Source organism: Schistocerca piceifrons, chromosome 2 (assembly GCF_021461385.2).
Source record: "Schistocerca piceifrons isolate TAMUIC-IGC-003096 chromosome 2, iqSchPice1.1, whole genome shotgun sequence".
Lineage (NCBI taxonomy): Eukaryota > Metazoa > Arthropoda > Insecta > Orthoptera > Acrididae > Schistocerca > Schistocerca piceifrons.
Window position 1 is genome coordinate 220,462,498 of NC_060139.1, and position 17,642 is coordinate 220,480,139.

At 42.8% G+C, this 17,642-nt stretch overlaps 1 protein-coding gene across 1 annotated transcript in view; it reads right to left on the bottom strand.

The window, feature by feature from the left end:
- Positions 1–17,642, bottom strand: part of LOC124775271 (extracellular serine/threonine protein CG31145) — a gene marked incomplete at its 3' end in the record, with an annotated part of 176,336 nt that overhangs the window by 40,598 nt on the left and 118,096 nt on the right. Inside the window, exon 5 of the mRNA XM_047250107.1 lies at positions 11,090–11,394. Within this exon, the coding sequence (XP_047106063.1) occupies positions 11,090–11,394 (305 nt within the window). The remainder of the gene's footprint in view (positions 1–11,089; positions 11,395–17,642) is intronic.

A 17,642-nucleotide genomic window follows, 5' to 3' on the forward strand; every position in this document is an offset into this window, starting at 1 on the left:
GGTGTCCCTATTGAATAATACACGTGTTTAAGGAATGACTAGCCAGTGAAATGATACTACTAATTAAATACATTGTAAGCCCAATCATTGACGTATGTGTTATTAGTAACATAAGATAGAATAAATTCTTTATAATATTCGTTTAACGTACGTCTTAAGTGCAGTAATATTAACAGTCTACAATAATTACAACTGTAGGACATTTATTCTAGTGTCCAGATTTAAAAATGAAAGTGTGTTCTAGGTTGTTCATTTTTTGCATAACCTCCGTGACCAATTAATTAGGAGCTGTGGAAAGTACATTAAATTCAAGAGACTCAACATAATGTATGTACCATAAATTTTGAGTTTGTGTTGCACTCCCGTATATGAAAAGTTCCTCAATATTTATCCTTGGAATGTATTTAATTTCATGTAGATGAGAAATGTGAAAACTTTGCTTACAAATAAAAGAGTAATTGCAGCACCATTGTTCTATCCCTCAAAGTTCAGTCTATTTCGTGACAATTGACAACTCAGGTTTTCATAAATCAGGGAAAAAACACAAAACATGAATATCCCGGAAAGCATACCAAAATGACATGAAAGTATGTTTTTAGCATAGCAGTTTCATAAAAACCGGATAATTTAGTGGAACTTGCAATCGAGCTCAATATGTTAACCAGGATTTTCCCCACTACATTGCTAGGTATAAGAGTCACTGTATTAGTTTTCACATTTACTGAGGCGTGCGGAGACGCTGAGAAAGCACCTAGAAGCACCTATGAAAATCAGTACGATTATCATTAAAAAGTGTCCTAAAACATGAAAGAAATTAGAACAGATAGCGGACGCAAATTTGTTTCATCGGAAAAGCAATAAATCGAACTGCAGATATGGCGAGTGCCGTCATACACCGAAGAATCTATTCGTAGCTATGCATTTCACATACAAATGCTTTGTTATGACTAAGCAATGACATTTGCGTGTAATGAATTCTTTAACGCGTGAACATGGCGCTGAATAGCGCTATTCGGAGCGAAGCGACACGCATTTGGATGCGAGCCGACCACCAATAATCCATTACGTAAATCAGGAGCCGGTATCAAAGAACGCTAGAATTTTGTGCCCTACGATGACCCATTAAGTCGCATCACACATCGTACGATCCCGATTCGTTGGCACTGGCCCCACAGCGTACTATAAATGATCGCAGCAGATAACACAGACTATCTGAATTGTAAACTCTTTAACAAACGCAACGCCTGCTTCTGAAATATTACCTGCGATTAAAATTCATGGACCATCAGATTAACACTGGAAACGGCCCTGTGAATAAGCCCGAACGACAACTCATATTGTGCACACTTTTTTCCGCTAGTTACAACGTACTTTACCCGTGAGAGAGTGCGACAGTTTGTGTTGAAACAGCCATCTGTTTTCAAGAGATGTTTCATTTTGAATTTTTAGGTTTGGAGGAAGTTACATATTTAGACCCGAAAAATCGATAGAAAAAACTCACATGGCACTTGGCCGGACTATATCAGTTATACCCTCTCTCAAGGGAGATGGGAGTCACATCAAGGGAGGTTTTTGGTAAAAGACGAAGATAGTATTTTACAGTAATTTTCGAGTTAAAAACCTGATACTCATTATTTAGGGTTTTGAAAGAAATCATCCGCACTGGCTATAGAATATTTTTTATTAAAAGTCACGACAGGTTTCGCGTCAACTGAAGACGCATCCTCGGGTGATAAAGATTCTTTTTACGAAGTGGTTGCCGAAAGGTAACTGCCTTAGAACCACTCCTCATCATTCACGTCAAGTCGTAAACAAATAGCGCGCTAAAAGTTGTAGTCCGTATTTAAAACGAAGGGGATAGCAGAACCGCACCACAAGCAGGGGGGTGATTGAGCGTCAGTTGGCAAAGCGTCAGGTTGCATTAATATTTTAATTCGTTATCCTTACTGTTTGTCAAAAGAGACAGGTGTGTTACTTGAGAAATGATTTTCTATGAGTGACTTCATAACTCTCAAAGTGTGTGAGTCAACTTCTGCTTTAGCTGCTAGTGGGGACTTGGGGGCTGAGATGCGACCTCTAGGGTGGAACGCTGTAACTTGGTACAAATTTTCGCTTCTAGCCAGCCCTGCAACAGAGGTTTAATAGATTCCTTATTCATTTTTAAATGCTGTACTGAATTTTTTATTAAATTACAATCATTACTCCAGAAAAAGAAGGCTTTTCCATATACAAAAACATGTTCCAAGATACAAAATTGTGTGTATCTAGGAACAAACATTATATTCAAATTTAAAATCATTGCAATCGATAAAATCTTAGCCTATCTGTTACGTTATTACTCTACTACACACCAATAATTATCACGTGAAATCAGATTAAGCGGAAGTGTTATCAAAAACCACTTAGAAGTTAAGTACGTTAAGAAGTAGAAGCTACTGGAAGCTAAAATAAATTTTCTTTTTCAGCACAGATAAAATTGTTAAGAAATTAAATAAACTCAGTTCATTTGCAAGTATCACATGTTACACGATGAAAGACCTTCTTCTGTGTCGAGGTACCAGTGCGCCTGTTTATCTTCGACACTGTGAAACACGTCTACTCTACTGCAGACTCCATGGTTTCCGTATTTTTGGAGGGGGCAGTATGAACAAAATAAGGAAAAAATGTGCAGCTAATATGGGCTCTACATGGCATCGTTACGAGCTGTGGATATTTCTTCGGTAGAGCAGATATTTTTCATAGTATGGAAGAGGAGCAAGTGTTCATAGCTCTTAAGATATACATTTTAGAGCTCTTGTTTACAGCTCCTTTTTTCTTGTTTTGATTCATACTACCACCTTTCAAAATATGGAAAAAGGAGAACTTACGTTAGAAGAGGTTAATTTAACAGTATCGAAGACGCGCTCTAGCTGTTTATGTGTCTTAGAGCCCATATCTACCGAGACTTTTTTGCTTCTAGTACTGTATACTTTCAACTGTATGCGTTTGAGCCATTAATTATGATAAACCTTGTATTTACAGCACTTAACCCTTTGGCTAACAGTTTTATTTCAAAAACATTAATGTATGGTTATTTTAATTAATTTCTAAGACAGAAGTAATATTATGAAAAGAATATTTTCTGCAGTTTAGTTTAGCAAGTCATTCGGGGGTGGGCGTGGGGGCTTAGGACAGACAGAATTATCCATACACTATGTGATCAAATGTATCCGGACACCCCTAAAAACCTATGTTTTTCATATTAGGTGCTGTGTGCTGTCAGCTACTGCCAGGTACTCCATATTAGCGACCTCAGTAGTCATTAGACATCCTGAGAGAGGAGAATGGGGCCCTCCGCGGTACTCACAGAATTCGAACGTGGTCATGTGATTGGGTGTCACTTGTGTCACACGCCTGTACGCGAGAGTTCCACACTGCTAAACATCCCTAGGTCCACAGTTTCCGATGTGATAGTGAAGTGGAAACGTGAAGGGACACGTACAGCACAAAAGCATATAGGCGGATCTCGTCTGTTGACAGACAGAGACCGCCGACAGTTGAAGAGGGTCGTAATGTGTAATAGGCAGACATCTTTTCAGACCATTACACAGGAATTCTAAACTGCATCAGGATCCACTGCAAGTACTACGGTAGTTAGGAGGGAGGTGAGAAAACTTGGATTTCGTGGTCGAGCGGCTGCTCACACAGCACGGCAGTAAATGCCAAACGACGCCTTGGACGATTGAACAGTGGAAAAACGTTGTGTGGAGTGACGAATCACGGTACACAACGTGGCGATCCGATGGCAGCGTGTGGGTATGGCGAATGCCCGGTGAACGGTATCCGCCATCGTGTATTGTGCCAGCAGTAAAGTTCGGAGGTGGTGGTGTTATGGTGTGGTCGTGTTTTTCGTGGAGGGGGCTTGCATCCCTTGTTGTTTTGCGTGGCACTTTCACAGCACAAGCCTACATTGATGTCTTCAGCACCTTCTTGCTTCCCACTGTTGAAAAGCAAATCGGGGATGGCGATTGCATCTTTCAACACGATCGAGCACCAGTTCATAATGCACGGCCTTTGGAAGAGTGGTTAGACGACAATAACATCCCTGTAATGGACTCGGCTGTACAGAGTCCTGACCTGGATCCTACAGAACACTTTGGGATGTTTTGAATCGCCGACTTCGTGCCACGTCTCACCGACCAACTTCGATACCTCTCCTCAGTGCAGCACTCCATCAAGAATGAGCTGCCATTCCCCAAGGAACCTTCCAACACCTGATTGAACGTATGCCTGCGAGAGTGGAAGCTGCCATCAAGGCTAAGGGTGGGCCAACACCGTATTCCAGCATTACCGATGGAGGACGCAACGAACTTGTAAGTCATTTTCAGCCAGCTGTCCGGATATTTTTGATCACATAGTGTAAGCAACTCCATGGTTTCAAAAGACAACTGCACAAAAACTGCAAGACATACTGAAAACAGACACACGCCAGTGGACCGAGCATCTTTCCAAGTTTATAACTCACACTACAGGTTCTCAGTATGGGTTTCATTTGTGTGTGGCGAGGGCGAATGCGAGGGGGCAATTCATTGACACAATGTGTCCGGAGAGGTGCGAAGGCAGTCCACTTTGCGAATCAGGTAATGGGGTGCCAACTATTTCGATGTGACAACACAGCAACGAGAGTAAACAATGAGAACAGCACATCCTACAGGCGCAGTCTGTAATCGTAAGAATTCTGCTAATCATTAGTAGGCTTCCTGTGGGACATTGATACATAGCAATAAGAAGCAAGAGGTTTCGGTTGGTTCTATGATAACCTATCTTGGAACACATTCACTGATCAGCCACCGCGACGTTGGATGCCGCCTGGTGGCGTTGCGGGCAGGTGTCTAGGTAACAAAAGTTTGTAAGCAGACATGGACGGGGTATCACCCTAGCGAAGATATGGGCTGCAAATGGGGAAACCCACGGAGACTGACAAACGGCAGATTATTACTAGGCAGAGCCTATGAACGAGTATCTCGAAAACGGCGAAGCTGGTCGAATGTTCGCCTGCTACCGTCATGAGCATCTGCGGAAGAAAGTAGACGGACAGTGAAACTACCACTGGACGCTAAATGGTTGGACGTCCACGATTCTTGACAGAAAGTGATGTTCGGAGGCTAGTCTGCTCTGTAAGCTAGAACAGATGGTGATCTGTGGCATCTCTGCCGAAAGAGTCCAATGCTGCACGCACAAGTGTTTCGGAGCACACCGTACGTTGTTGAAACTGAGCTCCACAGCTGACCACCCCTACCTGTTTTGTTCACATGTTGACCTAAAGACATCGCCAGGTACGATTGCAGTGGGCACGGGACCATTGGAATTTGACCATCGATCAATGGAAACGTGTCGACTCTTCGAGGGTATAACATTTTTGCTACACTAGGTCGATTGTCGTCTCCACAAACGCCGTCATCGAGGTGAACGGGCGCAGGCTGGTGGGAGCAGCATTAATCTATGGGAAACTTCCTCCTGCGCTTGCATAGGTCCTGTAGTAGTAATTGAAGAGACGCTGACAGCAGCGAACTACCTGCATCCCTTAAAGCTTGATGTCTTCCCCGAAGGCGATGTCATCTTTCAGCAGTATAATTGCCCTTATCTCGTAGCTATAACGATGCTACTGTGGTTTGATGAGCATTATAATGAACTCACGCTGATGGCGACCAAATTCGTCTGATATAAATCCTATGGAATCCATATGGGTCGCTATCGGGCGCCATCACGGCGTACGCAAATCAGCGGCCTGTTATTTAAGCGAATTACATGACCTATGGGTAGATGTCTGACGCCACAGACCTCCACAAACCTACCAACAAACTGTCGGATCCGTGATACACAGAATCAGTGATATATTTCGTTCCAAAGACGGAAAAACAGGCTATTAAGCATGTAGCCTTAATGTTTTGACTCATCAGTGTATGTACCGTTGTTAGTCAAAGGGTTAAACTTATAGAACGGGAAATGCTGTGCAAAACATAACTCATGTCTAATCACAAAAAAACGGTAGGAAACGGCGAGAAATGCTTATGACGGTTTCTAGTTGCGCAGTGCTTCACGTGGATCTGAAATCAGTCACTAGACTGAAGTCCGCCGTAGGTACACTATCCTCTGGTAACAATATCTACATCTACATAGATACTCCACAAGGAACCATACGGTGCGCGGCGGAGGGTGACCTGTACCACTACTTGTAATTTCCTTTCCTGTTCCACAGACAAATAGAGCTAGGGGAAAACGACTGTCTGTATGCCTCTGTATGAGCCCTAATTTCTCGTATGTTATCTTCGTGGTCCTTACGCGCCATGTATGTTAGCGCCAGTAGATTCGTTCAGCAGTCAGCTTCAAATTCCGGTTCTCTAAATTTTCTCAACAGTGTTTCTCGAAAAGAACGTCGCCTTCCCTCCAGGGATTCCCATTTGAGTCCCCGAAGCATCTGCATAACGCTTAGGTGTTTTTCGAACCTATCGGTAACAAATCTAGCAGCCCGCCTCTGAATTGCTTCGATGTCTTCCTTCATTCGACCTGGTACGGATCCCAAACACTCGAACAATACTCAAGAACAGGTCGCGCGAGGGTCCTATCTGCGGCCTTCTTTACAGGTGAACCACTCTTTCCTAAAATTCTCCCAATAAATCGAAGTCGACTATTCGCGTTTCCCACCGCAACTCTCACATGCTTGTTCCACCTCATATCGCTTTGCAACGTTATGCCCAGATATTTAAATGACTTCACTGTGTCAAGCAGGACACTAGTTGTATTGTATCTGAACATTACAGGTTTGATCGTCCTACTCATCCGCATTAAGTCACATTTTTCTACATTTAGAGCTAGCTGCCATTCATCACACCAAGTGGAAATTTTGTCTAAATCGTCTGCATTCACTCAACTTCGATGTCTGCCCCGATAGTTGAGTGGTCAGCGTGACGGGTAGCCGTCGTGCGGGCCCGGCTTCTATTCCCGGCTGGGTCGGGGATTTTCTCCTCTCAGGGACTGGGTCTTGTGCTGTCTTCATCATCATTTCATCCCCAGCCGGCGAGCAGGTTGCCCAATGTGGCGCCGAATGTAGTAAGACCTGCACCAAGGCGGCCGGAGTGCCCCGTAAGGGGCCTCCCGGCCGATGACGCCAAACGCTCATTTCCATTTCCACTCAACTTCGACACCTTACCGCAGACCACGGCATCATCAGCAAATAACCGCAAACTGGTGCCCACCCTGACCACCAAATCATTTATGTGTCCAGAGAACAACATCGGTCCTATCACACTTTGCTGGGGCACACCAGACGATACCCTGGTCTCTGATGAACACTCGTCGTCGAGGACAACGTCCTGGATTCTATTATTTAAGAAATCGTCGAGCCACTCACATATCTGTGAACTTATTCCATACGCTCGTACCTCCGTTAACAACCTGCAATGGGGCTCCGTGTCATATGCTTTCCGGAAGTCCAGAAATACGGAATCTGCCTGTTGCCCTTCATCTATAGTTCTCAGTATATCATGTGAGAAAAGGGCAAACTGAATTTCGCATGAGAGATGCTTTCTAAAACCATGCTGATTCGTGGAAATAAGCTCCTCAGTCTCAAGAAAGTTTATGATATTCGAACTGAGAATACATTCATGCTCATAAATTAAGGATAATTGCAGAATGTGGTGCCACACAACGTGGCACTACACAAAACTGCCGCTAATAGCATAGGCACATAGGGTACACACACGACACAGATCTGTAAGTCCACGGTATTGGTGGTAAGTTGAGAAAGCAGTCCCGAAACACATGTGCTACAAAACGCCACTGTTTGCTGCACATGTACCCCGAAATCAATATGGGATATGATCACCATGCACACGTACACAGGCCGCACAACGGGTTGGCATACTCTGGATCAGGTGTTCGAGCAGCAGGTGGGGTATAGCTGCCCATTCTTGCACCAGTTCCTGCCGGAGCTCCTGAAGTGTTGTAGGGGTTTGAAGACGTGCAGACCGAGAGCATCCCAGACGTGCTTGATGGGATTTAGGTCTGAAGAACAGGCAGGCCACTCCATTCGCCCGATATCTTCTGATTCAAGGTACTCCTCCACGATGGCAGCTCGGTGGGGCCTTGCGTTATCATCCATCAGGAGGAAGGCGGGACCCACTGCCTCCCTGAAAAGGCGGACGTACTGGTGCAAAATGATGTCCCGATGCACCGAACCTGTTACAGTTCCTCTGTCAAAGACATGCAGGGGTGTACGTGCACCAATCATAATCCCACCCCACACCATCAAACTACGACCTCCATAAAGGTCCCTTTCCAGGACATTAAGGGGTTGGTATCTGGTTCCTGGTTCACGGCAGATGAAAACCCGGCGAAAATCACTGTTCAGACTATTCCTGGACTCTTCCTGGCAGATTAAAACTGTGTGCCGGACCGAGACTTGAACTCGGGACCTTTGCCTTTCACGGGCAAGTGCTCTAGCAACTGAGCTACCCAAGCACGACTCACGCCACGTCCTCACAGCTTTACTTCTGCCAGTACCTCGTCTCCTACCTTCCAAACTTTACAGAAGCTCTCCTGCTGCAGAGTGAAAATCTCATTCTATACCTGGACTCGTCGGTGAACATTGAAAGGTCTCTGTTGGATTCCTTTCATGTTTAATTTCTTAAATCTGTTGTCATTTATGGAGTAAATTCCTCTCCTAAATTTACTGTGGCGTTTCTGACTATCTGGGAGGAGACTGAGTAGTGGAACGTGTTACTTTTACACGTAAACAAGAACGATCTGTCACACTACTACACTTTAAAACACAGTTTATATGTAATTCATGTCACACAGTCTCATACGGAACCTACATCCGCTTTCTGTTATATACTGTATATGATAAGATACTGTCATCCCCCTTCCCTTCTGTGTGAGAGGATGAGTGATCAAATGTGTTTGTAGTTGCATGCTTGAGGGTAGCAGACAAGGCTGTCTGCTAGAGAACAGTGGGACCAACGTCGGAACAGGTAGCTACGCTTTCTTAAAGCAGAGAGGTTTCTATCCTTAGTATGGTTCTGTCCGTCCGTTGTCATGTTGGTATAGGAAGCTGCCCCTCTGGCCACTTCCGTTTGTCTTTGTGAGCCACCCTCAGGAAACACGCTCGGCAGTAGGCAGTTGCAGGGTGGCCGTGGCGAGCGTCTGAAGTGGTAAGATCTCCGGCTAAGCGCGTGTCTGCTAAGTCCATAGGACAATGGATTTGTTAAGTTCAGCCTAACTGAAAATTTAATCATCTTAATTTCGGTTTTAACTCTAAAATATCTAAGGTTATCTTAAATTGCAGCGTAGTGTAATTCTCGTGTGAAGTTCATATTATTTTCCGGTTGTTGCTTTGTTACTACTTTGTGAGTAAAGTGGAACCACGTGTTGATCAGTAACTCTAACTAAGTTCATCAATCTTAAATGCGAATGCTTGTGTGATTATAACGTCTCGTCTTGACTATATTTTCAATATAGCAACTTTTCTTTATGTTCAGTCCACGTGGGGTGTACTTTGCGAGACCACTACCACGTGCTTATATAACTGTTTGACCCATCAGGTTAATAGTAAGACGTTAGTAACCAGTTCAAGGTTTTGCTTTTGTCAATTGCTTTTCGATCTAATGTATTTTAACTATCAAAATTATTGTGGAGTTGTACGCTTTGTGTAAACCAAGTTGACCACGTGGAGCATGTGGTGTAATCATCAAAGTAGCCCTCAGCTATTCTTTTTGCGAAGACTTCACAAAGAGTTAATATGAATTTAGTATACCAGTGTGTGGTAATTACATGACGGACAGGATTGTGGTATGAACGTAATTTCTTTGGGTAAAAACTGAATCTGTTGGTTGTGGTTAATTTCTTCTTGCTTATGTTTCAATGTTCTTCGTGAGTTATTTTATGAATGCAGTGTCGTATGCAGTCTCCCAATCTTGGCTCCATATTTTGTGTGTTCCGTAAGATTACAATCTCACATTTTTCAATCGTAAATAAGGCACCAGCTGAGTTATAACTCACGTATAATATGCTGAGATTTCAATGAACAATCTTAAAATAAATTTCCAAATATAAACTGATTTCTTTCTTTTTATTTAAATTCTCTTTTTATATATATATATATATTACCGGTTTTGTATGACTATTAAAAGATTATCATTAATGTTAGTCTGCTTGGTAAACCTAGACTAAATATCTGATGAAACAGTTGCCCAGTAATCCACGGTTAACGTCCCCAGACAGATCACGGCTTTTAACCCACTTTCATTGTCAATTAGCACCGATATCAGCATACCAAAATAAAGTTACAACATTACAACATAACCTGAGACCATTGTTCCAATGGCCATGTAGTGTGTTCCTAACACCAGGCTTTACGGGCTCTCCTGTGGCCAGGGGTCAGTGGAATCCACCTTGCAAGTCTCCAGGCGAATAAACCATGTCTGTTCAGTCGTCTGTAGACTGTGTGTCTGGAGACAACCGTTCCAGTGGCTGCGGTAAGGTCCCGAGCAAGGCTACCTGCAGTACTCCGTGGCCGTCTGCGGGCACTGTTGGTGAGATATCGGTCTTCTTGTGGTGTTGTACACTGTGAACGTCCGGTACTGTAGCGCCTGGACACGTTTCCCGTCTACTGGAATCGTTGCCATAAACTTGAGAGCACACTTAGTGACACACGGAGGGCCACCTACTGTGTTTGACCAGCCTCCAGTCGCCCTAGTATTCTACCCCTCGTAACGTCATGAATAAGTGTTCTTTGAGCCATTAGTCACCATTAGCACATCTGAAAACGTCTGCACACTTACTCGCTGCGCTGTACTCTGACATGCATCAACACACCTCTGCATATGTGGACTGCTGCCAGCGCCAACGTGCGACGAGCGCAGGTTAAATGGACCGCACGGTCATACCCCGAGGTGATTTAAACCCGCAAACCGCACACCAGAGCGTTGCATCACCGTGTATCAGCACTATTCTTAATTTATGAGCATTCAAGGATTGTGCAGCACACAGGGGTTGCGGACACTGTTGTGTCCTGCTTTAGGGAGCAGGCAGCGGCCGGCCGGCTACTCACCGTTCTCCCACTGGGCCTTCCGGCGCTTGTGGTAGGAGCGGCGCCATGGGTGTCTCCACACTTTGCGCGGCGCGACCGCCTTGTCGGGCAGGAAGGCGGCGAAGCTGCCCTCCAGCGTGTCCGGGTTGCCGCAGATGGCGTGCGCCGTGTCGCAATAGTACGAGCAGCGCCCGTGGAAGCACAGGTTGTCCGACGGCGACACGAAGAACGTCTTGAGCAGCTCGCCGTCCGCCAGCTCGTACAGCTCGCTCGTCATGTTCAGCACGCGCCCCGACACCGGCATAGCCCTCCGGAAGCCCAGCAATCTGCCGACACGTCACACACTCACTCACTTACACAGTCATAGGTCAAAACCAATTTTACAAATACTTGGGGTGCCCACAAAGTAATGCACCGCATTATTTTTTCTTCAACTACTCTTTATTGCACACAACGAGAACCACACACACGAAAGAATAGTGTTTTATCTACATGCCCTATTTTTCCACATAATCTCCGTCCTGTTCTGTGGCCTTCCTCCAGCGCTAAACAAGGGCTCGTATGACCTGTCGGTACCAATCCTTGTCCTGGTGGTGGATCCAGTGCTCCACTGTGCGAATCACCCCCTCATCGTCCCCTCATCGTCCTCAAAATATCTTCTACGAACGACACCCATTAATGGCCCAAACAAGTGGAAGTCCGAGGTAGCTAGGTCGGGTGTGTCAGCTCTCCCTGACCGCTGCAAATCGTGGAGCCCCGCCGAACCGCCTAATGATGACCTCACCCTCCGTGCCCAGCGACTAACTGTATTTCTGTCGTCAGCGGATGCTCCATGGACTTTGCACAAGCGTTTGTGAATCTTCCCCACAGGTTCTTTCCGTGCAATGAGAAATTCAATGACGCTACGTTGCTTCTAACGTACATCACCTACAGACGCCATTTTGAAACTGTCCTGCAGCTACGCTATCTGTCGGAAGTGACAGAAACTTGGACCGCCCACTCAGGAGACTTCAAATCATACATACGCAATGTTTCGCATTCGTAGCGTCGTTTTCGGCTGAGATAAAAAATGCGGTGCATTACTTTCTGGGCAACCCTCACGTTGGCTTTCGTGACCGGTTCAGTCTAATTAAAATCCTTCGGCGTGTACTACCAGATTCTCGCTCAAATGACCAAACAACAGGCAAAGCCAGGTTTTTTTTTTTTTTTTTTGAGACAGTGAAAAGTCATACAAAGCACCTGTTTAGGGATTAATATTGATCACACTTTGAAGTTTATTTTAGATTTTCAATACATAAATAAAGGCGGCCGTAATTATAGTTTGATCAAGGGAATGCGAGTTTGAAGCACGCAGACTGCGTGCATTGTCGTCACTCGGGAGTAATCTGAAATCAAAAATGGATAACATCAGTTGATACTAGATTAAATTTATGGGAGCTTATACCTAATCACAATGAAATAAACTTAAATTTAACTATATAGTGCTAACTCAAACTTTGAGTTCGTGTTTTGGTGGTTTTGCTCACTCTTCACTGCTTTACAAAAAGTATTTGATACTAGCAACTTTAATATATTATAGGTATAAGCTCCCAAGAAAAGTGTTTACTTTTCAAGGGTCAAAGATAGAAGTTAATAGGATGGACCGTTTTTACTTTATGCTGCATACACTTTTGACAAACTGTCTCTCTAGAAAAAACATTTTTAAAGTTTAGGGGAAACTTTTATATGTATTATTAGTTCAAGTTGCATAAAAACCACATGTTATTAATATATTTTTGATGTCGGTGAAAACAAATCTGTAAGATGAAAATGGAAAATCCAATATGGTGGCCCAAAAGTTATGTTTGAAAAAAAATTTTGATCACAAAAAGTATTTTCCTTATTTACTTTTAGTCAGTAATTCCAGGGTCATATATCAAGCCCACCTCTAACTCGAATTCTTCCTGCAGAGCACTTTCCTCGTTCTATTTGGCGAGAAAAATCGATCTGGCTGGACTGTACATAGTCCTTGTATACACCCTCTAAAGAGCTCTCTAATTTTCCTGTGAGCAGTATCTGCCTTACCCCTTGTGATATATGCCCCTAAATCCTTACATTTGTCCTCTAGCTATGCCTGCTTAGCCATTTTGCACTTCCTGTAGATCTCATTTTTGGGGCGAGGCTTGGCTAGCATCTGCATTTATGCTCAATCATGCGTTTCCCGCAGTGTTTCCATATTTTTGTTCATCCTCTGTGCATCAAATCAGTCTTCGGACAGGCAACAACTAAAAGAACAACGCACCCAAAAACTTTACGTATCCAGCATTATTACTCAGTTTTATCACTTACAATCTCGTGAGATGATTTTTTTTTGATTAGTATTAAAGTTACCGATGTGAGGTGTCCCTTACTTTCACCCAACGTGATTTTCCAAAATAGTATTCCTTTTACCAAGACAAATATCTCTCTGTCGGCTGCAGAAATGTATCTGCTTAGAAGGGTAAGGGCGCCTGGAAGTAGAGGACTGCATTCTGCTGGCTACAGGGCTGACAAGACCCGCAAAGGCGGCGGTGCCACACGGAGAGGAGGGAAGTCGCTACAAAGCGCTCCTCCGCCTTTTCGCTGCAGTCCCCCTACAGCGCTAGAGGCCGTTGTCGGGATGCGGGCTCCGGGACGTATTTCAGCAGCGCATTTCAGTAATTACATCTGGCCACCGGGTCTCGGAAATTGTACCCTTTTATGAGTCATTTTTAGATACGAGCAGAAAGCGCTGTTTCTGCAACCGGGCTTTGAGACGAGAATCCGAGCAATAAAAACTATCGTTAAAAGGATATTAGCGGAAAAAGACACATTCTGTGTAGCACGCCTTATAATGAGTCACCCTCCTCTAACATTACCTTTTTTTATAGAAATAAAATAGTATACGTGGGTTGTTGTTGTTGTGGTCTTCAGTCCTGAGACTGGTTTGATGCAGCTCTCCATGCTACTCTATCCTGTGCAAGCTTTTTCATCTCCCAGTACCTACTGCAACCTACATCCTTCTGAATCTGCTTAGTGTATTCATCTCTTGGTCTCCCTCTACGATTTTTACCCTCCACGCTGCCCTCCAATACTAAACTGGTGATCCCTTGATGCCTCAGAACATGTCCTACCAACCGATCCCTTCTTCTGGTCAAGTTGTGCCACAAACTTCTCTTCTCCCCAATCCTATTCAATACTTCCTCATTAGTTATGTGATCTACCCATCTAATCTTCAGCATTCTTCTGTAGCACCACATTTCGAAAGCTTCTATTCTCTTCTTGTCCAAACTATTTATCGTCCATGTTTCACTTCCATACATGGCTACACTCCATACGAATACTTTCAGAAATGACTTCCTGACACTTAAATCAATACTGGATGTTAACAAATTTCTCTTCTTCAGAAACGCTTTCCTTGCCATTGCCAGCCTACATTTTATATCCTCTCTACTTCGACCATCATCAGTTATTTTGCTCCCCAAATAGCAAAACTCCTTTACTACTTTAAGTGCCTCATTTTCTAATCTAATTCCATCAGCATCACCCGACTTAATTAGACTACATTCCATTATCCTTGTTTTGCTTTTGTTGATGTTCATCTTATATCCTCCTTTCAAGACACTGTCCATTCCGTTCAACTGCTCTTCCAAGTCCTTTGCTGTCTCTGACAGAATTACAATGTCATCGGCGAACCTCAAAGTTTTTATTTCTTCTCCATGAATTTTAATACCTACTCCGAATTTTTCTTTTGTTTCCTTTACTGCTTGCTCAATATACAGATTGAACAACATCGGGGAGAGGGTACAACCCTGTCTTACTCCCTTCCCAACCACTGCTTCCCTTTCATGTCCCTCGACTCTTATAACTGCCATCTGCTTTCTGTACAAATTGTAAATAGCTTTTCGCTCCCTGTATTTTACCCCTGCCACCTTTAGAATTTGAAAGAGAGTATTCCAGTCAACATTGTCAAAAGCTTTCTCTAAGTCTACAAATGCTAGAAACGTAGGTTTGCCTTTCCTTAATCTTTCTTCTAAGATAAGTCGTAAGGTCAGTATTGCCTCACGTGTTCCAGTGTTTCTACGGAATCCAAACTGATCTTCCCCGAGGTTGGCTTCTACTAGTTTTTCCATTCGTCTGTAAAGAATTCGTGTTAGTATTTTGCAGCTGTGACTTATTAAGCTGATAGTTCGGTAATTTTCACATCTGTCAACACCTGCTTTCTTTGGGATTGGAATTATTATATTCTTCTTGAAGTCTGAGGGTATTTCGCCTGTTTCATACATCTTGCTCACCAGATGGTACAGTTTTGTCAGGACTGGCTCTCCCACGGCCGTCAGTAGTTCCAATGGAATATTGTCTACTCCGGGGGTCTTGTTTCGACTCAGGTCTTTCAGTGCTCTGTCAAACTCTTCACGCAGTATCATATCTCCCATTTCATCTTCATCTACATCCTCTTCCATTTCCATAATATTGTCCTCAAGTACATCGCCCTTGTATAGACCCTCTATATACTCCTTCCACCTTTCTGCTTTTCCTTCTTTGCTTAGAACTGGGTTACCATCTGAGCTCTTGATATTCATACAAGTCGTTCTCTTATCTCCAAAGGTCTCTTTAATTTTCCTGTAGGCGGTATCTATCTTACCCCTAGTGAGATAGGCCTCTACATCCTTACATTTGTACTCTAGCCATCCCTGCTTAGCCATTTTGCACTTCCTGACGATCTCATTTTTGAGACGTTTGTATTCCTTTTTGCCTGTTTCACTTACTGCATTTTTATATTTTCTCCTTTCATCAATTAAATTCAATATTTCTTCTGTTACCCAAGGATTTCTACTAGCCCTCGTCTTTTTACCTACTTGATCCTCTGCTGCCTTCACTACTTCATCCCTCAAAGCTACCCATTCTTCTTCTACTGTATTTATTTCCCCCATTCCTGTCAATTGCTCCCTTATGCTCTCCCTGAATCTCTGTACAACCTCTGGTTCTTTTAGTTTATCCAGGTCCCATCTCCTTAAATTCCCACCTTTTTGCAGTGTCTTCAGTTTTAATCTACAGGTCATAACCAACTATCGATTCTTACATAGCTTAAAATTATCTCAGCTGTTTCACTAAAATAATTCATATGATTTTGTATACGATGTATTATATTTCAGGCTAAAATGTATTAAAAAAATCAATGTGTTACACTCTATATGTACTAACTGTTAAAATTACTCTTCTTTTAAAAATAACTGAAATTACAAAATTTTGGCATACTTAAAATTCATATTATTAATTGCACACTCTAATGCTACTTATTAAATTTATTTCTGGATTTCTTTATGAAATAATGATATAATTTGATAAAAATTCTTCTCCTGTCGAGAAAGTTGGTAAACCCTTTTGCTTTGTAAACTCTTTGGAAATTGTGAGTTCGGCAGAATGCAAGTAGTGGTGGCCATGCCTCTGATGGAAGTAGACGTGTTTCTAAACTTGTCAGCAACAATGTAATTTTTGTTGTGATACAAGTGAAAATTGTAAAGAATGGGATAAAAGTATAAGAAAATCATAGCAACAGGCAAATCTTCGTCAGTTATTTGGTCATCAAGAACCTACAAAATCGAAATTTTAGATGCAACAGTGTACCCCTAGACAAGACTTTGAGCCATCAGCAAAATCAACAAGAAGAGAAAATCAAGATAAGTAAAAAGTTCTCCTTTTTCACATCTTACGCCTCTCGAACCTTTGAGAATTTGTGCAAAGACAAAGAATTTTAATTGTGATGTGTGGGAGGGTAAGATTACAACCTCCATATTTATTTATGTCACATCGTAACTCCTCTCAAAAATCATCTTGTGATGCAGTTCTTGTTGTGTCCGTGCATGCTACGAAAATGGGATGAGAAGTTCCGCCCTATGCAAGACACCTTTTTTTTCTGTTTTGTTTGACCCATACATGTTTCAGCACTTTTGTGCTATCATCAATAGGTTTAATTTTTTTAACTGTAAAATTGTTGTTACATATTAACATTTGAGTTGTTTAACATTATGTCAAAGTTCCATTTATAGCTTAATTGGCGAAAAGTGGATGTATGCATTAGTTTCCCCAATTAATGTATAAATGGAACTTTGACATAATGTTATAAACAACACAAATGTTAATATGTAACAATAATTTTACAGTTAAAAATAAAAATTTAACCCACTGATGATAGCACAAAATCACTGAAACATGTATGGGCGAAACAAAACAGAAAAAGGTGTCTTGCATAAGGCGGAATTTCTGATCCCATCCTCTCAAAAAGTTTCACATAAAATTCCTCTCTTACTGACATTAACAGGAAAGTGAAGGAAATTAATTCATAGATCTGATATAATCAAGTTTTCCTGAAGACATTTGAGACTCACCTTCATTGACGATAATGATGGAAACTGAAGAAGGGGATAATAAGCTGAAGATATGAATTGGAGTTTGTATTATGGAGGGCTTCGGACGAGGATAGTCCACGTATCTACGTTTGCTATAATGCTGTGGTGGTGTAACGGCTAGCATACGTCCTCAGTAAACAATAATACCCAAGTTTCAGCCATGTCAC